The sequence below is a fragment of the Panthera uncia genome, chromosome D4 (assembly GCF_023721935.1).
Source record: "Panthera uncia isolate 11264 chromosome D4, Puncia_PCG_1.0, whole genome shotgun sequence".
In the NCBI taxonomy this organism is placed as follows: Eukaryota; Metazoa; Chordata; class Mammalia; order Carnivora; family Felidae; genus Panthera; species Panthera uncia.
In genome coordinates this window covers 10,620,355-10,645,342 of record NC_064807.1, presented here as the reverse complement: position 1 = coordinate 10,645,342, position 24,988 = coordinate 10,620,355, and the positions used below count along the sequence as shown (strand labels likewise).

At 44.0% G+C, this 24,988-nt stretch overlaps 1 protein-coding gene across 4 annotated transcripts in view; it reads left to right on the top strand.

The window, feature by feature from the left end:
* The window catches only part of DOCK8 (dedicator of cytokinesis 8), a 227,687-nt gene that overhangs the window by 58,702 nt on the left and 143,997 nt on the right, over nucleotides 1–24,988 (top strand). For all 4 annotated transcript variants that reach the window (XM_049633191.1, XM_049633181.1, XM_049633207.1 and 1 more), the window contains 3 exons: nucleotides 3,803–3,978; nucleotides 6,511–6,582; nucleotides 21,080–21,203. In XM_049633191.1, coding sequence (XP_049489148.1) covers nucleotides 3,803–3,978; nucleotides 6,511–6,582; nucleotides 21,080–21,203 — 372 coding nt within the window. The remainder of the gene's footprint in view (nucleotides 1–3,802; nucleotides 3,979–6,510; nucleotides 6,583–21,079; nucleotides 21,204–24,988) is intronic.

Here is a 24,988-nt window from a genome sequence, read left to right as displayed (position 1 = left end):
CTCTGTCCCCCAGCTCTGGCAAGAGACAAATCCTGTAGCCCACCTTGACTGGCAACTTACTAGGAGGGGAATTCAGGGAAGGGTAGTTGAGCCTGGCCAAGTTGGCCATCATGATAGATAAATCCTGATTTAGGATTATTTGTAGTCTTAAGAGTTTTTGTTGTTGTCTTAAGAGTTTGGGAGTTCTCTTTGGATCATTTTGGGGTTTTTTCTTCCACTGTTTTAGCAAGTGACGGACACAGTGTGGTAATCCATGGCATAAAGTGACCTTGGAATTACTTTGGATTATACCATTTAATCTAGTCTTGGGTCTCCACTCACCAGGAGGCCACATGTATAGCTCAACAGCAGAGAAAACAAAGTAGTTAATTTTCATGTTTGGCGTTTAAGCTCCCAGGAGCCCCAGTCTTACCTTAAGGACTGATCTTCGACTATCCCCTCCCCAACCCTGTTCTCAAACTTCAGCCTCCCCCCCCGATAAATAACATACCACTGTGATTCTGTTCAATATTTGTCTCCTCCCTTTGCGTATCACTAAATCAACATAGTGTATGTGTTTGTGTGTATGTGGTGATCGCCTTATAATAAAACCTACTCTTGGGATTAAGGCTTCAGAGAGTTTGGAAAATAAATCTCTTTTGGTTCCTGGTTAGTATATTATTATTATAATTTGCAAGGGGAACAACTTCCATGGAGGCGTCCTTAACAGTAGTTGGGGTCTCTACCCACTTGCGAATACTGAGACTAGTTTGCATCACATTAGCAATGAACAGCCTCCTCCCTTGTTAGTTTCAGTGTAGAAAGAATAGAGAAGGTTGGTTATCAAAGACCAGCTTGTCTGTCGTGCTCGAACCATACTCAGTATCACACAGCTGACGTTTACGGTCTGTTTGTCCTGGAATGTATTCGGACCTCGAGAGTTTGACTTTATGATCAATCGCGCATACCGATCACACTTGGCATATCGCCACCCAACTAGTGCCCAGCGATGGTATGCGTTCTTTACCGTGGCTCCCCTCTTCAAAGGTAGCTTTCTTTATCTGTGACGATGTGGCAGGCTTCACCATCTCACGGTTGACGAGAGATCCGTGCAGAGATGCTTGAGATTAGCTACCTGTCCTCTTCCCTACCTACCCCTACCACCCGGCTCAGTGACTCGAGTTCAGCAGACACTTAGTAAATCATGGCTGAAAGAGGGAGCCAGCCATCCTTTTCATCCAGGGTCTTGGCCACCCTGGTTTTTAGGCAGTAGGTGCTATCAGCCAGCTTTTGCATCATTTGGATTTCAGGGTCGTGACGGGCAGAACACTTGGTCTGGACCTGAATTTGTATTCTCTCTGGCGATCTCACACAAATGCCATTTCTCCCTGGAAGCTTCTACTTAGTTATTAATGCTAGTGTGACAATGCTTCCAGTTGTGCTCCAGTGAAATTTTTAAGGTATACGTTTAAAGCGCTTCCTCGGCTTGAGGCATTGATATTCTCCATAATAAATCTACCTTTAGGATTATTTTAATTAGTTAATTACTTTATGTTATTACGTGGAGCAGCTGGTCTCGTGAGAAACACAGAGTGGAACTCGGGGTGTAGTGGTGAGTGGAGTTTTTTACACTCTTCTAAACACACTATTGCCCTTGTGTGTTCATTATTTCTGGAAGTGCAGATTGCCTCAAATGCTTGCGAGAGAAAACCCAACGATTGTGGGTAAGACCGTGAGCCTGCCAAGGTTTGCCTTCCCGAGGGCCTACTTCCCAGCTGTGTAACCACGGGCAAATTGTTAAATCTCTAGCCTCCGGTGTCCTCCTCTGTAAAATGGGTTTAATACGAATATATCCCTTTTAGACTTTACTGAGGATTAAGTGACATAGTGTGTATAATGACCTGGCCAATTTCTTGGCACGTAGTAAGTGCTTAGTAATGATTAGCTCAATGGGTATCCGCTGTCCAACAATAAGTCTGCAAAGAAAAGGATTTTCTTCATTTCAGTCCCTGACTCTGAGCTCTCTGTCCTGGGTGTGGTAAGGGTGGGAAAATCCACCTCCTCCTCTGGGGCTGGTCTTATGCAAATCTGCATACATGATGCCTGTCGTTTCCTCTGGCAGAGGTGAGTAGTGTCCTTTTTGCAAACGCTGTCTCCACCTGGCTCCTGCACAGGCTGATCGCCAGCTCCCTGAGCCCCCTCTGGCCCCTGTCTCTTCATTTTGAGAGGCACCCTGTAAGGACTGTGCTCATCCCCTTAGCTGACCTCTGGGTCCCTGGTCAGAACCAAGAAACTTCCCAGCCCTCTGTCACATCACGTGGGAGCCATGTAGAACTGGGGGTGCCTTTGCTCTCTCCTACCGAAGTGTGTGGATCCTCTGCCTTCTCGTCAGCCCCCCTTTGTCCCTGCAGCAAGTTAAGTCAGCCACTGTCAGAGAAGAAGGAGGGCATATGTGCGCTCGGTTCTTAGCTTTGTCCTCCATTCCCAACGCGTCACTCAGTCACTCCCGTCTCCCCCACCAGCAGGGACAGCAAGGGTGGGAGGAGACCCGGCAAGCCGCATTGACCTTTTCGAATTTTATGTGCTTTTGCCCCTTCAGGAGCCTTTTGTCCCTCCCCTCCAACTTGGAGCCCTCATGTCTGGTCCACTGTATGGTTTGGTGGGGGGAGAGGGGGGCGGGGGTGAAAAACCGTTGTGTTAGCATTTCCTTGGATCTGGTCTTGTTTTCACATCCCGGCAGTCCGAGTCAAGAATCCGGAGTGTTTGTTTTATTGGTCCATGGGGTGGATGGTTGGGGATGGTTGGGTCGGGGAGGGGACAGAAGTTGAGAGCAGGAGGAGTAGCTCCTTGGGCTGATGATTGCAGACAGCCTGCCATCAATTTGAATACCAATGGGTGCTGCTATTGTAATTATTCCAGAATGCCACTCAATCTGATTCTTTTACTTCCTCAAGGCAATGGTTCCTGTTTTGGAACTTTACAGACAAGAAAAAAATATTTGCCTCGTTGCCAAGTTTTTATTTTATCAACTATAGAAAATTCTGTTTGGAATTGCCAACTACTTCTGTCATTTCTTTTGTCCCCTCCCTCCCCCACTGTGCAAGGATATAGTTGAGCAAAACAAGAGAGTCCTTTAAAAGGGAGTCCATTTAGGCCTGGGAAACCTCAGCCAATTGCCCTTAGTTTACTTATTTAACTGCAGTCCAGTGACAATGTCTTCCTGACCGGCACGAGTCAGTCCAGAAGCACCTGGAAATCGCTGCCTTGGAGAGTTTCTGCCCCCAAGTCTGGTTCACCGAGGGCTGTGATTATGTATGAAGTGCTTTCAAGAACCAACATATAGGATGAAGCAGGCCAAAGGAAACACTGTGCCTAAGTACTCAAACAGAACGAGTGTTGACTTTGCCCGAATTTCTGGAAAACTGCCCCCGTTCACTGCTTCACTGTATTTGGGTAAACATGGCCTCAGAAAGCCTTTCGCAGGAGAAATTATAAAATTCAGCAAAGCCTCGTGATCTCATTTTGGATCTCCTCAGGATTCCTCATCAAGATGCAATTAAGCAGAGCAAAAATTCTGCCTTGGGGTGTGATTTGGGTGCCTCGCCGTGTTCTGACTTGACTTTCCTGTGCTGAGTCTCTTTCCCTTTTTCCGTATCACTGCTGCTGTGCTGGGCAGCTCCTCAGAGTTGTGCATGAAGAGCCGAGCACTTGCTGGGTGGAGAGGGCAGGCAGGACCGTCGCCTGGGCGCTTTGCCTGGAAACCTTGTGGGAACCCCCTTTCTCTCTCTCTCTCTCTCTCTCTCTCTCTCTCTCCTCTCCCCAGCCTCAGTTTTATGACCCGGTAGAGCCGGTGGACTTCGAAGGGCTTCTGATGACACATCTGAACAGCCTGGATGTGAAGCTGGCCCAGGAGCTGGGAGACTTCACCGAGGACGACTTGGATGTGGCGTTCACGCCAAAGGAATGTCGCACTTTGCAGCCCTCTTTGCCGGAGGAAGGGTAAATGGGCTTCCTAAAACGTAGACGTGATTGTGATGTCGTGACCGGTATGGGTAATGGGGGGACGGGGGGAGATGCCTCAATTCTGGACTTCTTGGAAAACTAAAGTTACTCAGATCCACTGAGATGTGCGGAATGACAACGTGGTGCTCCCGCCTGTGAGAGTTTTTACCCTGGTTTGACCAGAGGCTTCGAAAAGTCATGTGGGGACCAAGCCAGTGTAGGGGAAGCGGTAGGACGATATGCAAGGCTCAGGGGGAGGCGAAGGTGGAGGCGAAGGGGACCGTCTGGGTGGCAGCTCAGGGACCTTGGACGGCTCACGTGAGCTCCGGGAGCCTGGGTTTCTCCATTTGTAAAAACGTCAAGTTTTTCAGTAATAATCAGTGGAACGATTCCCAAGCATTATCGCTTCCACCTACGAGACTGGATCGAGTCACAAATACATTCCACCCACGTCTATTGAGCATCCACTATGTGCTGGGCACAGCCATCAGTAGATGAACAGGGCAAAGTTCCTACCTTGGAAGAAAGTTTTGCCAAGTGGGGAAACAGTGGGGGAAGCTCTGTAGAGTGAATGCGTGAATAGCCGGTTAGAGTTTGAGCTTCTGTCGTGGGTTAGTCTGTGTGTTTCCAGGTGCAGGCGTTAGCCTTGGTAGCAACAGAATTCTCTCCACATGAAACGCTTGTTATTTCCATGGTATAAAAAGCAATGCCTCCTTAGAGGCTTAGGATGAGCTTTTAGTTGCATTTATCTTCAGAAACAAAATTAAGGTTCACATCTCTCCTGGACATTTTCAACCTTGTCATCTTCCCCAAAAAATGCCCCCAAAGGGAGATCATGCCACACAGCCCCTGCTCCCGCTGCTGTGGGATCTTCTGCTTCTATTTTGGATTTTCTTTCGTCAGTTGAAGGATGTTGGGTGACATTCCCATGAGCCCTTGCTCTCCTGTTCAGATAGTTCTTATTCACAAAGGAGAGCTTACACCATGCTCCTCTCAGACATTTCAGAAATACTCGCCGAGAGACAAACACTGGGAAACATTTCCCCCCATTGCCAGCCCATTTATTCAGGTGTAACTTTAAGATAGGTAAGGTCTCTCTCTTTTTTGTTGTTTTTACCTTCGCCAGAGAATCATTTCGTATTATTTCTTTGTCTAAAATTTATGGTGACTTAATTATTTTCACATGAGGTAAGAATCTTGGAAAATCCCGATTAAGACACTTACAGTAGATTTAGAGATAGGCTTTTTTATTATTTAAATTGTGATGAAAGAGGCAGTTGTTTGTTTTTTGTTTTTTGTTTTTAACTTAGCCTCAGTGATTCGGTAGAACACTGCCTTGTGACCAGAACTGTTAGCTCACACTGTCTGTCTGATGACATTAAAACAACTTCTGCTCTTCTAATCACGGCCAAAAAGCCTGCCATGGTGATCAAAACCCAGGAAGGCATCGTCGTCATCACCAGAATAAAGACTAACTGACCCCCTGTGCACCCAGAACTTGAGGTTGAACTCCGATAGTGTGGTTGGTGGGAAGCCTGCACCCCACAGGTGAACGGCTTGGGGTTAAGTCCCTGCCCTTCTGCTTGCTTCGGGACTTTGAGCAAGATCCTTATCATCCCCTTCTTCTGCAAAATGAGAATAATGTTGCATGCCTACGCCCTGCGGGGCTGATTGAGGATTAACTGAATTAATACATGTAAATTGGTTACATCAGTACCTAGCATATAATAAGTAGGTCAGAAGTGAGTCTTATCATGTGCCTGATACCTTCCTAAGCACTCCCATACTGACCTAATTTCATCCCCTGCCTCTAAAGGAGACATTCCTCTCTTAACAGTGCTCTAAGATGAGGACACTAAGGCCCACAAAGGTGGGGGGACTGACCCGAGGTAGCTAATAAGAGGCGGGGCTAGGATTTGGGCAGTCAGTATTTAGTATGCAGTCCTTAGACCCATTTATCTCAAGTACCAAAACATTTAGGAAAAACAGCAAAAAAGCCCCTGAAACGCTGGGAGGGTCTTTCCCATGATGCACTGTTGCACAGGTATGAAAAGAATAGTCACCGACCAAAGTCATGTCAGCTCCGCAAAGGATGAGACAACTGTTCGTGGCTTTCCCGAGGGGAAACATGCATGTTCTAACAAGGTTACACATGAGCAAAACATAGGCCCAAATTACCCCCGTGAGAAATTGGTATTTATGCTTCTTTCTCTTGTTTCGTATGTGATTATAGCTGGTTCTGCCTCCCTGGTGTTGGAATGCCTTTAAGGGATAGGTACAGTTTAACACGATTCCCTATAATAAGGACAACCCACAAAGCATCGAATGCCAACATGTTTGTCTCATCAAAGTGAAAATGCTGTTGCCTGGGGAATATTTCAGACACTTGATGAATGGGTAGGGATGCCCCCGGCACTCTCCCCTAATACAGATTTGACATCGTGCTGCTCTCCTTGGTTATGATAAGGGACTGTTTTGTTGTATCTCTCCAGTAATAACATGCTTTTGTTTCATTCCCCACCTCATTAGGGTTGAACTGGACCCTCACGTCAGAGACTGTGTTCAGACCTATATTCGGGAGTGGCTAATCGTGAACCAAAAGTAAGTTCGTTTTTCTTTTCTCTTGACATATATTGTTGCCTCATATCGTGAGCTTGTAACATTGCATTTTAATCGGGGCGCCTGGGTGGCTCAGTCGGTTAAGTGTCCAACTTTGGCTCAGGTCTGATCTCACTGTTCCTGAGTTCGAGCCCCGCATCGGGCTCTGTGCTGATAGCTCAGAGCCTGGAGCCTGCTTCACATTCTGTGTCTCCCTCACTCTCTCTCTCTGTGACCCTCTCCTGCTCACACTCTGTCTCTCTCTCTCTCTGTCTCTCAAAAGTAAATAAACATTAAAAAAATTGTTTTTAACTGCATTTTAATTGAATTTTGCCAATGCAGCTTTGGGTTTACAGGAAAACTGAATAGAAAATACTGGGTGTTCTCATATGCCACACCCTAACAGTTGCCCTTATCAGTAACATCTTGGGGTTTTGGGGGTTGGTTTGTTTGATTTTTTGTTTGTTTGTTGCACGTGTGCCCAAATGACCGTTACAAATACATTTGGGCAAGGAAGCGAATTTGCAAATTCAAAATTCGTGAATTATGAATGCAGATGGACTGTATCTTGTCCCCTGTTCAAACACCTGCTAAGGCTCCATACTATCTACTGCATAAAATAGCAATTCCTCCTGCTTGCCTTTCAGGAGCTTTAATAATCTGGCCCAGTGTATGTATTGAAACTTATTTCCTTTACTTGTCAGATGCACTTCCTTTCTTCAGGGCCTGGCACCCTCTTCCTCAATCCCTCCGGGGAACTCAGTCCTACCTCCACACCTCGGCCCTTGCTGTTTCCCTCTGGATGTGTCCTCCCACCTTTCCCCTATCTGTCAAATCCCACCTGTGGAGTAAAAGCCAGGACAAATGTCTTTTTTCTGTATGCAGCCTCGTCTGGCTGATTCAGTCTTTCTTGGATGGACCTTACTTAAGTGATAACATTTGTTATAACTGATGAGCCCATAGTGATTCATTATTTTTTTTTAAATTTGTTTTGAGAGAGAGAGCGAGAGCACGAGCAGGTGAGGGGCAGAGAGAGAGGGAGACAGAGAATCCCAAGCAGGCTCTGCATTGTCAGGACAGAGCCTGACGCAGGGCTCAAACCCATGAACCGTGAGATCATGACCCGAGCCGAAGTCAAGAGTCGGACGCTTAATCCACTGAGCCACCCAGGTGCCCCAGTGATACGTTATTATTAACTAAAGTCCATAGGTTACATTAGGGCTTATCTTCTGCGTTGTACATCCTACAAGCTTTGACAGATGTGTAACACCATGTATCTGCCATTGCGGTATCACACAGGGTAGTTTCACTGCCCTAAAATTTTCCTACGAAGCCTTGTTCATCTCTCCCTGGCAACCACTTACCCTTCTACTGACTCCATAGTTTTGCCTTCTTCCTTCACGTCTTTTTGTGATTTGAGAGCTCATCGCTGTTTTTGCCGAATAACATTCCACTGTGTGGATTTACCAAGTTTGTGTGGCCATTCCCCTATTGAAGGAGAGTTTACATTTAAAATATAAAGAACAGGGCCTCTTTGTTTTGTTTCCATTCTGATGAATTCTTAGGGGGAGAAAAAGAAATGAATTGAAACTTGGCCTCACATTGAAAGGTAACATTTAAATTTGTGACCACAAAATAGATTACTTGCTAGGCTTCCAGTCAAAAGGGTCCTTCTCTCCTGGGTTAATCAAATGTGCTACAATATTGTTTGTGCTTTTTGCCCATATGTCACTGGCCTAGACAGTACTCTCCCATGAGAAACATGTACATACCTCAAAATCCCCAACCTGTATGTGGGTATGTGTTGGGGAGCAGGGCAGGGAGTATCTGCAGATTGAGGGCACATCCCATTAGAGAATCTAAACATCAGATGCGGTGCCTGGGTGGCTCAGTCCGTTAAGCATCCGACTTCGGCTCAGGTCATGATCTCACAGTCGGTGAGTTTGAGCTCTGCATCGGGCTCTGTGCTGACAGCTCAGAGCCTGGAGCCTGTTTCAGATTCTGTCTCCCTCTCTCTGCCCCTCGGCCACTTGTACTCTGTTTCTCTCTGCAATAAATAAACGCTAAAAAAAAAAGAAAAGAAAGAAAAGAAAAAGGAAAAAAAAATCAGAGAGCCTTTGCCAAGACTTATAGTTTGAAATTCTGCTATCCTCACTGACTCTCTTATACACTAGTAAGAATTACTGCTCTATGGGGTAAACGAAGAAAGACGTTGGGGGTTGGGTTTTATCCGGCTCTTGGAAGTGTGCCATTGAATTTGTGCTGCTGTTTTTTTGGAGCAGTGTCAGTAAGCATGCTATTTTCAATAGCTGAGCAAGAGAAAGCATCGCTTATAAAAAGTAATTAAGAGAAAGTGAGATGCTAATCCATCATGTGTTCTAATTTCCAACATGAATGGAAAACGAAGTTTGTCAGGCAGTCAAGTAAGATTATGCTTTGTTGGTAATAAATAAAAAAATTCAGAACAAGTTGTTCTCAAGCTTTTAAATGTTATAATTAGATATACTTTCTGGATATTAAGGTTCTAAAAACGTCTGAGAAGGAACAATAAATAGAAAGGTCCGTTTTACTACATTTGGTTTTTATTTTCTCCTTGGGACACTGTACTGTTTCATTCCTCATGGCAACTCCCATTGGGGTATTCTTTTTTTTTTTTTTTCTCTATCTTGCACAAACTTAAAAAAGGGACTCTTTCAGAATACTCATTTTAGAAATTTTAGAGATTATAGGGAAACCAAAAGAGAAAAAAATCACTCAGTTTCACTATAGACACAAAACTGCCATTAACATTTGATGCATAACCTTTGAATTGTATTTCCTTATATATATATTTATATAAAAACTAAATTACATTATAATACTATTTTGTAGCATGATGCTTTTTCAGTCTTTATAGTAAATGGTGACTATCTCTCTTTGCTATGAATCATTCTTCCTCAACCCAATTTTTAATGGGTACATGATATATTTATATCGAAATTCATTTAACCAATTTTGATGTGTACATGATTCCCTGTTTTTCATTGTTATACCCCAGTATAGTAACATCCCTCTACAAAGCTATGATTTTTTCCCCTTCAGAATAAATCCCCATAAGAGGAATTTCTATGTCTACGTTAAGTACAAATTTAAGGATTTGGCAATAATACATCAGAAAGATTATTAACAACTATGCATGAATCCTAAGAATTTTGGATGTTATCTTTTAATAAATTTCCAAGTTACTTGTAAAGAGACAGTACTTTGCATTTTTTAAATTATGAAATTGGGCATACGTTTTCTATACATTTGTTGGACATTTGTTATTTTTCCTTCGTGTCTTGCTTATTTATAAAATTTGTGCACCTTTATTAATGTATTTGTCTGGGCTCATCTCTAGGATTACCTTTACGTGTTAGGGATATTAACCCTTTGTCATATAGTACAAATTCCTTACCCAGTGTGTTCTTTGTCTTTCAATATTGCTTATAATTTTATAACATTCAGAATTATTTATGCAATCAAATCTTTTTTTTTCTCCTGTGATTTCTATTTTTGCTGTCATGATCAAAATGTAATTCACAAACCTGATGTTATTTGTTAGGAATTTTGGATTAAATGTTAATCCAGACCATTAGCCACTTGATTGTTGTTCTTTTCCCTTATGTGTCTCCCTCCATTTGTTTTCATCTCTTCTGTGGGAACAATGATTATCCATAGTTTTATTTTATGCACATTTTTTTCTCCCCTCCCACCCCCCACCAAACTAGGCAATGTCAGCTTTAACTTCACGTGTGGCAACATACTAGGGATGGGGATTGCCATTGGTCCTGTTTTCTGCACACTTCTGTGAAGGTCCAGTTCCTTTCCCAGAAATTAGGTAGAAGCGTGCAACTCTGAAACTCACTGTCAGTTTCGGGAAGCTTCGAGTAGTGTTTTAGTGAGGAAGCACCTTTTCTACCCCACCGTTTGATTCTTTGGTACTCTGAATCTGATACTCTGGAAACAAAAGCTCCAGTTCGTAGAACACACTCCTCCCAGAGGTCATTCTGCCCCCGTGTGCACCTTTAATATTTTCTATGTGGGGAGAAATGAGTACACGGCTGCCAGAGGCCCTTCATCTCCCAACCCTGCATCTGTCTTTAGCTCAGTTGTTCTCTCTGAGTTGTTTCTTAATCGTTGCTGAATGGCGGTAGAAGGAGAGAGGCAAGGGGAGGTGGGGGTTCTGGTGGTGGTGCAAATGGGTGCAACCTGGGAGTGGCTCCATACATAAGCCACTACAGGGAAGAAGTTGCATTCAGATTTCTGGCGAGTGTAGACATTGACTGCACAGGGACTGGCAGGAGGGAAAGCACCAAGTGCCTTCCTCGGAGTTCCCCTCTGGGGAGATGGAGCGTGGGACATCATTCTGCCAGCTCATCTCATTCACAGACAGTCTGTCCAGATTCAGGTGTCTGTTCATTCTGGCGAGTTTCCATTTTGTCCCCGTCTTCTCGAGCTGTGTTCTGGGAAGCTGGCAGACACCACAACAGGGGTTGCTGGCCAGTTGTTACTTAGTGATTAATTAGCTCTCCTTTGAACTTGTTATTTTACGTGTCAGATGATGCATGCTCTTTTACGTGTCAGATGATGCATGCTCGTTTGGAGAGAAATCAAGTAACGTAAAGTGTGTTAAGTAAAAAGCAGTCTCCTGCCTCAGTCCTCACTCACCCCCTGCCTTTCTCTTCAGCCCACTCTTAACGACACGGATGTTGCTGTGTAGACTTCCGGAGCTTCTTTTCATACCCTCGCAAATATATATATGGATATTTATGTTTTACATAAATATTGTGTATGTAGATGTGTATATGTAGATATGTATATATATATATGTATATATCCCTCACTGCCTCATATCCCAGAGGAGAAGAAATGTATCCTAAGTTATTGAATCTTCCTCTTTTGATGCACATTGCAATTGTCCTCATTTTCATGTATAATTAACTCGCATATCATTTTTCACATATTATGTATGTTGACATATTATTTATAATAAGACCACAATGGACATCTGCACATTTGCCCTTCTTCGTGTGTGTATTTCTGAGGGCAGAAATGGAGCCAGTGCACATGACACATGCTCATAAGGACTGCCAAATTTTCCTCCGGGGAAACTATAATGATTCACTCCATTACCACCTGGGCATGAAACTGTCCTGTCCCCCCATGTCTTTGCCAATGCTGGATACGATTGACCAGAAGAAAATACACATTCCTGAAATTTTTCTCTTGTCATTGTATACCAGAAGCTGTTATATGTACCTTCTGAATGTTGTTTCTATCACTGAGTTTTCTTCCCTTAGCTATCCAAAAATCCCAGTTAGATATATATTCACACCACCTGAACTCCTACTCCTAGGTATTCACCCAAGTGAAATGAAAACGTATGTTCCCATAAAAATCTATATGACAGTATTTATAGCACTGTCATTTGTGATTACCCAAAATTAGAAACCACCAAATCGTATGCAGTTTCGTGATGGATAACCAGACTCTCATACATCCATACCACGGAATACTACTCAGCAATAAAATGGAACATATCCTTCATACATTGAACCACACGGATGAGTCTTATTTGTATGATGCGAGGTGAAAGAAGCCAGGCAAACAAAGATAATTTCACCATTCCATTTGTGTGATCCCTTCTGGAAAAGGCAGAGCGGTGGGGACAGGACACAGATCAGGGGTTGCCAGGGTGTAGGGCTGGAGAAAGGAATTGACTGCAAAAGGTCACCGGAGACTTTTGGGAGTGCTGAAACTCTTCTAAATCTTGACTGTAGTGGTGGTTACCCAACTGTCTGCATTTGTCAAAACTCACTGAACTGTAATCCAAAGAGGATACATTATAATTGTTCCCACAAATCAATGGATAGAAATCTAAGATACTTCCTGGCTTTACTTAATTACTCGTTAAGTGTAAGGTCTATTCCTTTGCTATGGTTTATTATATTATTTCACAGAATTGTGATTTCTCTGGAGCAGGAATAAATGGGTTCAAGTCCTGGCTCCATCACTCGCTCGTTGTATGGCCTAAAGCAAACTATTTTTTTTGTGTGTGTGCCTCAGTTTCCTCCTCAGGAAAACCAGAATTAGAATAGCACCTACCTCATAAGTTATATTGTATACAATAAATAAATCAGCACATGTAAAGTACTCAGATTTCTTGGCAGATGGCAGTAGGCTAGCTACCACTTCCGATATTTATTAAACAGTATTACAGAGTGTGCTTCCGTTGCCCCTGCCCAATTAACAAATAATTTCAATTAGACCTATTCGTAAGGTATGATATGCAAAGGAAAAAAGCAGGGGACAACTCAGTGTTACTGAAAGTTTCTTTTCATTTAATAATCCAGGGAAGATTTCCCATCGTCAGCACTATACTTCATATGTTCTTGACATAAAGATAAAATTTGGAAAATCAGAAGGCCTGCTGCTTTAGGGAGTATCTCGTTCCATTTCAACCTTATCCAAAATATTCCTCTCAAGTGAAATGAGACCTGAAGACTTCAGAAAAAGTGCTTCTATTAGCATGTTAAAAGAACGAAGCAAAACCCCTCTCCCGTATATTTTAAGGCACTGTTGGGGGGTGGTAAACTCCTTTCCTCTGGAAGCCATTTCCCCTTCTGTGGACATGTCTCTGTCATCCATAACCGTGCAGTCAAACCCTGATTTAGTTGGCTCTTTTATTCCTCAATTATCTCCTTGCTGATATTACATTTCTCTGTAATATCTAAGGATAGTCTTTTATGTTCTTGCTATCTGTGATAATGGCTTTGAATCCCACTTAGGGAGCAGGGGAGTGGAGTAATGGCCACTTCCGTTCCCTCCCACGCTTATAATTCTATAGAGCATTTGCCACTCAAGTTCTATAATTGAGACTTTTAAATCAGACAAGAGTGCTGCCCATGAAGGATAGAGGAAAGTTTTAGAATTTCTTTTATTTTTAAAATTTTTTTAAATGTTTTATTTTTGAGAAAGAGAGAGTAAGCTGGGGAGGGGCACAGAGAGAGGGAACTCCAAGCTGTCAGCACAGAGCCTGACGTGGGGCTCGAACTCACACGAACCATGAGACCTGCGCTGAAGTCGGACGCTTAACAGGCTGAGCCACCCAGGAGCCCCTAGAATTTCTTTTGAACTTAATAAGAAAGATTAGACGACACGGAAACACAAAATACATGATCTCCTTTGGGGGGAAATATATTTTCCTACTGGACATGTTTATGTTACTTAGACTGGGCGATGCCTTGACTGGATCCCATTTTATCTTTCGTGTCTGTAGCATAAAATTTGGCGTCCTAGCTCCAAAAAATAACAGTGCTTTTCTCCCCATGACTTTTTGGAAGTGACCTTTGATCTAATGAATAGAATGGCGGTTGCATGTTCTTCTCATCTCATTTCCAAATACTTGAAAATTTTGTATGGATTGATGTTTCCTGGCATCTTTTGAGTCACATTAAATGTTTCAGCTTCCCTTCCTCTGCCATTTTCTCTAAACGAACTCGAGAGCGACTGACTTGAGAATGTGTTTGGTATCTTGGTGGAAAGTCAAACTCTTAAGTAGTGAAACTTGTTTACATGCTATTTATTCTTGGCATATTATCTGCTGCGACAGTGAAACATTTCATGAGTGTTATGAGCAACATCGTAAAAGCCCTTAGACTTTGCCTTTCATCCTGGGTGATTAAGGTAATTCTGAAGGAAGGTCGTGCTCAAGGAGAGCTGGGACATCAAGGAATGGGGTATCATCTGTTTTATTACTCCATATTTTACTCCCAGTGAACTGGTAAACAATTAAAATTCAAACACATCAGTGCCTATAATTCAGTTACTCCCAAAACACCATAAAAATGTCTCCCTGATCAATAATTGCTTATTATGACACGCATTTGTTGTGCTGGCTGTCAAGGTGCTTAGCTATTTGCTTTCTAAAAGCAAGCAAGGCTCATCAGCCGGTGCAGTTACAAAGAGCGACCCAGCTGTGGAAACCACTGAGCCACGCCTGAGCCGTGACGCACAGACTCCCGGGCCACAGCTCCACACCCGCCGTGGCCCACAGGCCAGGGCTTTCACCAAGCCTTCCCCGACCTGGCGAGGAAGGAAATCTCTGGAGGAAATCGCTCCCTTCTGTGAATTTCCAAAGCATGCCGTTTGTATTTGTCTTAGAAGCTCTCGCCCTACTCTACATTGCATTCTGATGAACGTGTCTGAATGCTGATCTCCCCTGTGCTATTTCTCACTCGACCGTGACCTCACTGAGGACAGGGACTCCTTTAAAGTTAGGATTCTTGTGTATTCCTCTTTGCATCTTCTTTGTTGCCTCCGTCTCAGGAGATACCTTATAAACATGTGTCGAACGGGACAATGGAGGAAGCTTTACTTGGCCAATGTGCAGGGGGCTCTGGAGGGATCACGCTGCAATGTTTTCTCACCGTCCCGCTTTGAGGCAAGGGGTGGGAATCTTGTCCCCTCAGACCGGTCAGTCGTTGGCCACAACCACGGAGCCACATGGGAAGTTAGAGGGCTTGCTGGCAGGTAGAGTGAATCATTCTGATGTCTCTGGACATGGCAACTCCTGTGCTCACAGGAGCTGCTGAATAGATGCACAACTTGGTAAGTCGGACCCACTAGCAGTCTTTATGACAGTGCCAGACACCTAACGTATATTATTTTCCTTTTATTTTGAAACAAGCTCAAAGTTACACAAAGCTTGGAAGTGTAATACAACGATCTTTTTCCGTCTCCCAAACCACTTGAGGGTAATTTGCCAACCTGATTCTCCATTACTGCCGATTACTTTAGTGTGTAATTTCTCTTTTTAAAACTATTGATTCATTTTTGAAAGAGAGAGAGAGAGAGAGCACATGTGTGCATGCATCTGCGTGGGGGAGGGGCAGAGAGAGAGAGGGGGACAGAGGATCCAAAGCGGGCTCTGCTCGGACAGCAGTGAACCTGATGTGGGGCCTGAATTCACGAACCGTGAGATCATGACCTGAGCTGAAGTAGGAAGCTCAACCGACTGAGCCCCCCAGGCACCCCTAGTGTGTAATTTCTACAAACAAGAACATTCTGCATCATAATTAGCATATAGCCCTCACGTTCAGGAAGTTCCCATTTATACATTATTACCATCTAATCCTCAGACCCTATTCAGCTTTCTCCAGATGTCCCAAGTATGCCCTTTGGAGCCAAAGGATCTAGTTGAAAGGCCTGCATTGCATTGAGAAGTCACATGGCTTTCGTATTATTTATTTTGGAGCAGTTCCTGACTGTTTCCTTGACTTTCATGACCTTGAGATTACAGGGAAGTTTTTTTTTAAGTTTATTTGTTTATTTTGAGAGAAAGGGAGAACACAAGCAAGGAAGGAGCAGAGAGAGAGGGAGAGAGAATCCCAAGCAGGCTCTACGCCTTCAACACAGAGCCCAACGTGGGGCTCGAGCCCACAAACTGTGAGATCATCACCTGAGCTAAAATCCAGAGTCAGAGGCTTAACCAACTGAGCCACGCAGGTGCCCCCAGGCAATTATTTTTTTATACATAATAATCCCTTCATTTGGATTTGATTATTATAAAATACTCAATTCCTCATCAAACTTTCAGTTTATTTGTATCAATATCGAATCATAGTTTCCTATCTTGTTCAGGTTTGAATCCAGTTTTCTGGTTTATGTTGATGCTCAGTTTGTCCTCACTTTGACAAGTGTGAATCCCTTCCACTGGCCGCTGTGTCTTTTTTACATGCCCCCAGCCGTCACTGATCACATCCTTGCTTTCTGCCACAAGATATTGCACGCTGATCTAACACTTTCCTTTCCTCACCCCTGGAATCAGTCATTTCTCCAAGCGGCTCTGATTCCTTTTAAGTGGAGAGTGCTACTTAGAAGCCAAGCTGTAGGTGTTGGGTGTGCTCATTGCTATTAAGGTGTTGCTCATCCAATGTGTTCTCAGGGAACAAAGTAGGGCGTGTGTGCGTGTGTGTGTGTGCACGAACGTGCACTGTAAGTCACAAGTTCATGTTGATAGATGCAGTTCTGGAGTGACATCACAGTATTCATTGTCGTTTTCTCCCTTTCCATATTTTTACCCCTGCTTAGATGGTGAAACACCTGACTCTTACTGTTCTTAGTATGTTTACTTACTTGATCAATCCCCCTGTATGTAACCATTGCCAGCATCACCCCCCATCACCACACAGTCGCCTTCCTCCTCGTATTCTGGCTCTGACACCCGCAGGCTTCCCCCCTTCCTGTGTGCATGCCCCTTTTGGCCTCCCCCGATACTTACTGCCAGGCCACCCCTCCAGAGACACCCTTGGCAGGCTACTCCAGGTGCATGGCCTCCTCGTTCTACTCAGAATGTCTACCCTGTTATCACGTGCCAGGATGTTCCAAGGTTGGGCACCCTCCTCACACCATGTGGGTTCTGATTCTCCATGCCTTTTATATGCGTGCTCTCCTTACCCTCTTTGGCCTTCAACTTCCCATTCTGGGCTTCCTCACTTCCTCCCCTTCCGCCCTCAGGCATGGAGGATGATCTTGTTCTGATCATTTTAGTGCCGGCTCGTGCAGGAGGGATAGGAAGGGAAGGGAAGGGGAAGAAGGGAAAGGAGGCATATGTATCGTTTTCCAGTCATCACAACAGGCCTTCAAAATGATCAGTGTTACTCCCTATGTCACACCTGTGGAAACTGTGGCTCAAAGAGATTATGCCACTTGCCTAGCGAGGGTCTCATAGCCGGTAAATAAGGGGGCAGCATCTGAACCCAGGTCCTGGACACCAGAGCCAAATTCGGTCCACTCCACACTGCCCCTAAAGAGTATGGTCTTGGGGTGCCTGGGTGGCTCAGTTGGTTAAGCGACTGCCTCTTGATTTGGGCTCAGGTCATGATCTAATGGTTTGTGAGTTCGAGCCCCACATCAGGATTTGTGCTGAAGGTGCAGAGCCTGCTGGGGATTCTCTCTCTCCCTCGCTCTCTGCCTCTCCCCCGCTAATACTCTCTCTCTCTCTCTCTCTCTCTCTCTCTCTCTCTCAAAATAAATAAACTTTAAAAAAAGAGTTTGGTCTTCAAAATATGTTTGGTCTTTGGATGGTTCCCAAATATACGATAACAGCGTTTGGAGAAAAAGAATACAATTCGCTTGGGAAGCGATAGGTTGTGCTCATTTTAGGAGAATAGTTTTTCTACTGTTCTACTGCTTGGCCTCCTTCCCCATCTCTCTCTTGTCTGCAGATAGGTTCAACAGGAGCATGGCTTTATTTGGCTCAGTTGCCCGCATAGGGTAATGAGGTTGGGCGTTCGGGTGGCCAGTGGCCCTCAGCCAGCAGTCTCACTACCTACCCGTTGGTGGTTTCTGCCTTCCGTGGCTGGCACTTCTAAAATGAGTCATCTTTACATGCTTGCCAGCCCTTGTCCTCTCCCACAGCCAGCTCTACCCCTGCTGCCACAAGGGAGCTTTGTGACTTTCTGAGACTTGAAAATGGGGAAGTAGACGCTAAATCTAGAATGAGGAAGGGGAGAAAAGTTTGCTGTGGTTCCAAACACGCAGCCATGGAAAACGGCAGTCTTAATGCCTTCCGTCCTCCCAATCCTCAGGGCCGGTGCGTGTCTGGCATTACAGTGTACGTATTGTATATAAGGAACTTTTAATACTATTCAGTGACTCATTTTTGTAATGCCCATTTGTCAGTGTCTTTTGGGTTCATATAAAGGACTCCAGGAAACATTCTAACAAAACGGAGGAGAAAAAAAGAAGAGCAAGCATCCATTGGCATAAAATAGCAAAAGATCGATGGCCAAACAATTCTGACTTCTCCCAGATTTAAGCATCTTTAGGCAAAAATTGATTAGAACGTTTCCGGATACAGTGTATGAACTTTTTATCACAAAATCTTAAAGCCGGGCAAGTATCTTAGAGTTCACCTCGTGTTTATGCCTCACCTGTGAAGAAACAGAGGCACTGGGAGAAGTGATTGAGGATGATGGGGGTAGATGCATGGCTGTAGTTGTGTGTGTGTGTGTGTGTGCGTGTGTGTGTTGTTACCTGTCAGTGAACACTCAGATAAGTGCACCTTAGGAGACAAGAAAGAAAGCTAAGGCAGATACGGTTCTGGTTGCCAAGGCACACAAGGTCTTAAGTTAGGCTGCTTCCCGATTTTTATTTCTGTGGCCTGAGCAGGTGGCCTTATGAGGAGACATGTGACACTGAACCTTTGGCATCAGTTCTCTCTGGAGTGTATAAGTCCCAAGAAGGTCAAAGGGCAGACACCAAAGTGTGAAATTTGTGTTTTAATTCACTGTTCCTATTAGATTTTAGAATTACTTTTTTTAGTGTTTATTTATTTTTGAGGGAGAGACAGAGACAGAGCACAAATGGGGTAGGGGCAGAGAGAGAGAGAGAGAGAGAGAGAGAGAGAGAGAATCCAAAGCAGGCTCAAGGCTCTGAGCTGTCAGCACAGAGCCTGATGCGGGGCTTGAACCCACAAACCGTGAGATCATGACCAGAGCTGAAGCCGGACACTTAACCTATTGAGCCACCCAGGTGCCTCTAGTTAATTCCTTTGGGAATTTTTCCCCTTAAAGTTGGATTCTGCAGGGAAAATAATCGCAGATTCAGTGTGTTATAATTACAAGAGGCATCTTAGGATGCCACTCCCTATTTACCACTATTTTGAGTTGGGTGCATTTTCCACAGGACATTATATTACATGTAAGTTTTTCTTTGAACCCTTAGAGTAAAAAAAAAAAAAAAAATTGTGCACTGGTTACCCATCCAACACCCGCTTGGATATTCCTAAGTTTCTACTGATGAGAATAATTTTTAAGAAGCTAACAGGTTTATGAAATCCTATGTAAGGCTCTCTCTCTCTCTCAAAGATCTTCTGTTCACAGAAAGTAAATATTATAAAATAAATCTTGCTCACACATGTATCTGCTCTTCTCAACACTGCCATTTGCACACTTAGAGCAACTGGAACCAAAATCATTTTCTTAAATATTTTAAGTAGTTAGTACTTCTGGGGCATTGTTTGAAAGGGTCCCCCAGAAGACGTTTTGGGAATTGATGTCTATGAACAATATATTTTAAATTTCATTTATTTGGTTGGTATTTAGGAATTCCAAACCAGAAATTATTCTGGATATTTCTCTTGAAATCTTTTCTAAATGTTTAGTCTTATTTCCTTATTCAGAGTGTACCTTACTCATTGACTTATTTTTTTTCAGTTCCCAATTTAGCCTGCTGGTCCCCCAGCCCTGTCAATACAGGTTTAGATCGGGGCAATGCAAGGGGCCAATGCAAGGGGCAATGCAAGAGACACTAACGATGACCATTTATAGTAAACTTTGACTTGAGTTCGTCACCATACCCATCTTGTGTGTCTTCTACGCTATTCCTTGTCTCCTTTCACTCAAAACAAATTGCCTGTCTTTAGAGCACAATAAAATCGAAGGACAGAGCTGTTCTCCCAGCAGACAACACTGGGACCTCTCATTTTTTTCTTTAATTAACTTAATCAACTAAAATTTATTGACTACCAGCTCTGTGCATAACCCAACACTTCATCCCTCCCAAAGAGTTATAGACTCTGTATTTGGATCGTTGCTGGTAGCTCTCCCACATTTCCTGCTTAATCTGTCTGCCATTTGATTGGCCTAATAAATCCTAACTCATTTCATATCCTTTTACCAACCTGCTCAGGGGGGTTTCGAATAGTGTGAGAAATCAAACAAAATGGCGGCGTGGTTGTGCGGTTGACTTTGCAGCCTGTTTTCCAAGAAGACTCTGAGTCAGAAAAATGGGGAAAAGGCGTGCTGGTTTCTGTAGTTATTATTTGACAACTCCTATCTGTTGCCTTTTGCATGGTGGTCTCATTTCTTTCTCCAGTGACAGTGGTGGCCATTATATTTTAAACCCTTTTCATAGCTAGACATTTTTGAAACACAATCTTAATGGAGTGCATGGAGTGGAGATTGAGAATATTAGCAAAGATTTTTAGCATGTACGTCATTTATCTCTTCTTTTTCTTAACCATGTCCTGCCTTTTTCATTCATCATTAAGAACACTGATGGGGACATTAAACGTTTTCCTCTATTTTTATCTTCAAACGATCTTTATTTGCTGCTCTGCACATTGCTAGATTTATTCCAGCCTCTTAACACTGGGGTCATAGTTTAGCGTCAGCTTGTTGCCAAATGCCCCGCAGCTGAAATGACCACACCTCCGAAGTGGCATTTTCCCAGACCATCCCTGCCTTTAATAATGAGCCAGCCAGGAGGCAAGTCTGTCTCTCATTACAGCGCAGCTTTGTATTAGGCCTGGTGCATAATTAGATGTGAGGAATTACAATCGGTCTCTCTTTGCAAGATCTTTCAGTGCCGTGTGTACACTTAAGCCATTACTTTTGTTTTGAATCTAATATGTTTGCATCCCTCTCTTTCTCTCTCTCTCTCTCTCCAAATGATATAATAACAACCATAAAAGAAACCAAGGAAGTGCGGAGATTTGCAGCTTTAAAAAGACTGGATCCCGAAGGGATTTTCACAAGACACTTCAGAAACAGACGTTTGAGTCAGAATCCTTGCAGAACAGTGAACCCAGCGCGCAGGTATTTTCTGTCAACAAACGTGGTTACCAGGTTACCGGTCTGATCTGCCCAGGGCATGCTGTTGATGTTTGAACTAGAAAAAAGGCTAGAGACTCAGAGAATGTCAGAGTGGGAGGGACTCTACCATCTGAGTCAGGGATTTCTGTTTTTCAAACCTGTTTGTAGCTACAGAAGTTGCTGTTCAAATGAGAACCCCCAAGTTCAATAATGAAAATACATAAAAGCGGAGGGAGGGTGCCCACGGAGCCCACCCCTGCTACAATTCCTGAGGACACCCAGGGGCGTCCCTAAGGCAGGCTGCGTGCAGAATGAGTGAAAGCCAGACTGCCTGGGTTCTCTGTGGTTTTTGCCACATACTCACTCTGTTGCCCCAGACAGGATAATTTACCTCCCTGGGCTTCGGTTTCCTCCCCTGGGAAACAAGGATGATAACAAAGCCATCTTTCATATTGTAATTTTTACTTTTATCTCCTCGTTCCGTTAAATTTTTTTGAGTTCATTTTAAAACTAATTGTGTGTAAGTTATATCAGCTGTACATTACATTTCAGGATGGGAAAGGAAAAATTAGGAAATATTTACCTTAGAAAGGAGTGTTGGGTATGGGGACCCAATGGCATAAATGAAATAGCGCCTTAGGGGACATGCTCTCTGACCATCTTGGTCAACTGTTGTGTGATCTTGGAGTCATGTTCTCACCCGAGTCTACTCAATGGGAAATGACGGTCTCTTCACTTGGTCTCTTCTCATTTTAAATCACAGCTCCCTGACTTTGACACTAGTTTAGGTTTGAGAATATTTGGACCCTTCGGGAAGAAACGGAAGCATCTGAACTAACTGGGCAAAGTAAATATTTGGAATCTGGAACAGTCTATTGAATGTATTTGAATAATTTCTCTAGAGAAGGACAGCCATAGTTGACTGGAAAGATCGAGAACTCAGGCAGGGATTCTGTGGAGGAATGGTTGAGCATATATATTTTGTGCATCTATTAAAATTATGGAGCAGTTGAAATCTTAGAAGAGAATTTTGAAAATATGTTCATGTTAAACCACAATCAAGAATCGAAATTTAGAACACTGATGGGGAATCAAAATTTTGAATTTGGTAGGAAAAAGATGCCTACAGAAACACAGAAGGCATTGTCTTTGGGTACTAGAACTCCTGTAACTTCTTAAAAAGTATTCTTTTCTCAATTTTACACAGTTTCTCTAACAAGTACTTATTACTTATTTACGGGAAGCTCACTGTCTTAGTCACTTTGGGCTGTGTAACAGACCACCATAGACTGGGGTAGCTAAAACACCAGACATTTGTTTCTTATAGTTCAGAGAGGGGGAAGTCCAAGATCAAGGTGCTGGCTGATTTGGTTCCTGACGAGAGCCCTCTTCCTGGTTTGCAGACACCTTTCGATGTATCTCCACAAAGTAGAGACCAAGAGAGAGGAAACAAACTCTCCCGTGTCTTTTCTCAGAAGGGCACTAATCACATTCATTAAGGCCCCAGATTCAAGACCTCATCACCTCCCAAAGGTCCTACCTCCCAACTGGGACTTGCAATTTCAACATAAGAATTTTTCAGGGACACACACGTTCAAGTCCGTAACGCTAATGACAATAACAGCTAGTCACTAACACATGGGGTCTTTTGACTATTCGATGGGTTAATTTGTGTGAAGCATTCAGGACAATACGAGCCCACACTTAGTGCCCCACACAGGCTAAGTAAAGAGTCGCAAAAGAACAAAAAGTGTATAATTCCCCATGTGTGAGGTCCCCAGAGTAGTCAGATTCCTAGAGACAGAACATAGAATGGCGGTTGCCAGGGGCTGTAGGAAGAGGAAGAAATGGAAATGACCGCTTAATGGGGACAGAGTTGCAGCACAGATGGGTACAGGTGAAGAGTTCTGGAGACTGGTTGTACAAGAGTGTGACCGTCCTTCGCCCTGCTGAGCTGTACGCTAAAAAATGATTAACATGGTACATTTTATGTAGATTTACCACAGGTAAAAATTTTTTTAGAAAGCCAGTGCTCTATTCCAACTTTTATAGGTGCGAAAAACAAAGGGGAAGGAATTTGCGTTTCTATAGTGCGTTTTCTGAACTGGTATAGCTTTCAGCTTGGCTCTCCTTATAAGCATCTCACCGTGCTGAATGACTAGACAGTTCTACAATACTACCTGGTTTTCAAACCACGTGGTCTCTACAGCCAAGCTCACTGCTTTATCTGAGCTCTACCTAGGAATCAGCCATCAGTTCCAGTACTGAATATGGTGGGCTTCCTCAAGCATGGAATACCAGTGCTCTGTGGGGGATTTTTAAGGGATTTTTCACTGGTAATTTTGACTAAATTCAATTTTTTTAAATTTTATTTATTTTGAGGGAGAGAGAATCCCAAGCAGGCTCCCCGCTGTCAGCACAGAGCTGGGCGCCGGGCTCGAACGCCTGAACCGTGAGATCACGACTGGAGCCAAAACCAAGAGTCGGACGCTTAACCGACTGAGCCACCCCGGTGCCCGGACCTTGTCTTGGTCACCTAAATTAGGCCTAGTCTTGGTCACCTATCAGATACCACCCCAGATATCTTAACAACAAAAAAATGTAACCGAGGGAATTGGTTAAACAGGTTTTGGAGGACCCGGAGAACCGAACAGGAAAATCGAAGTCCGACAGAAACTTTAGGTGCAGGAAGCAGCACGTCACCCTGGGGCTGGGGCCTAAGGCAGTGGCTCTAAGCCTGGAGCTTCACTGCAATCCCCTGGAGGGCTTGTTTGAACTCAGATGGCTAGGCCCCACCCTGGAGTTTCTGATTCAGTTGTTCTGGGTGGGTGGCACTCAATAATTCGATTTCTAATTAGCATTTCCCAGGAGGTCCCAAGATCACATTCAAGAACTGGGGGTCTAGTGGGAAGAGTTTGGAGTTTCCAGAACCTAAAAACCCTGAAGAGTGGCTTCGGAGCTGGGACTCAAATCCCTGGGGAGGGGGCAGGACCTAGCTGTGGGGAGTATTTCCGGATCTCGGAGGAAAAACCCCACAGGGTCAGGGAGTCTGGACTCTGACCTCTTAGACGTGGGACTGTCCACCTGGTGCTGGTAGCAACAAGGAGGTGAGATGAAGATGGTTCTAGAAGTGCCCAAAGAGGCCGAAAGCCAGAACCAACTGCCACTACCGAAGTGTGAGGAAATGCGAGCAAAGAGGGAGGAGGGAGTCCCTTCTCCCGGCTCCAGCCGTCCAGTCTCCCTATAGCGCCCCCTCCTGGCGCAACCCAAAGGGAGCCGTGGCAAAGCCAAGATGTGGCTTGCTGAGTGCCAGAGTATAAAATTTAAAGCTGAGGGAGGATAGGCAAATTACCAACACCCCCATGAAGCACCCTCGTTCAGCGTACTAACTGCACTCAACTAAGTCCTCAGCTGGGTTGCGGAGTCAGGTTATGCAAAAGTTGTATGGTTTTCAGTATTAGACTAATACTCACCGTGCAGAGATGCTCAGGCAGTGAGACAACCGGCAACATCGTCCACGTCACTGCCATTCTTGGCACCTTCTGAGTGGAATGGTGAGGCCAGGTGCCTGAATTTACGTAGGTGCAACACATAACATGATACAACTCCGTGGTACACATAGATTTCATAAAAATTAGATCATATTATACCTAATCTTGTATGCCCTCCGTTGTCATATTAACAATACACCATACTGTGACCGTCTTTCTCTTCCAACGAATACGTGTTTCTTGGGTTTTCTTTAAATGGTTACATACATTCCCTCGGATGCAAGGTCCAGAATCTCT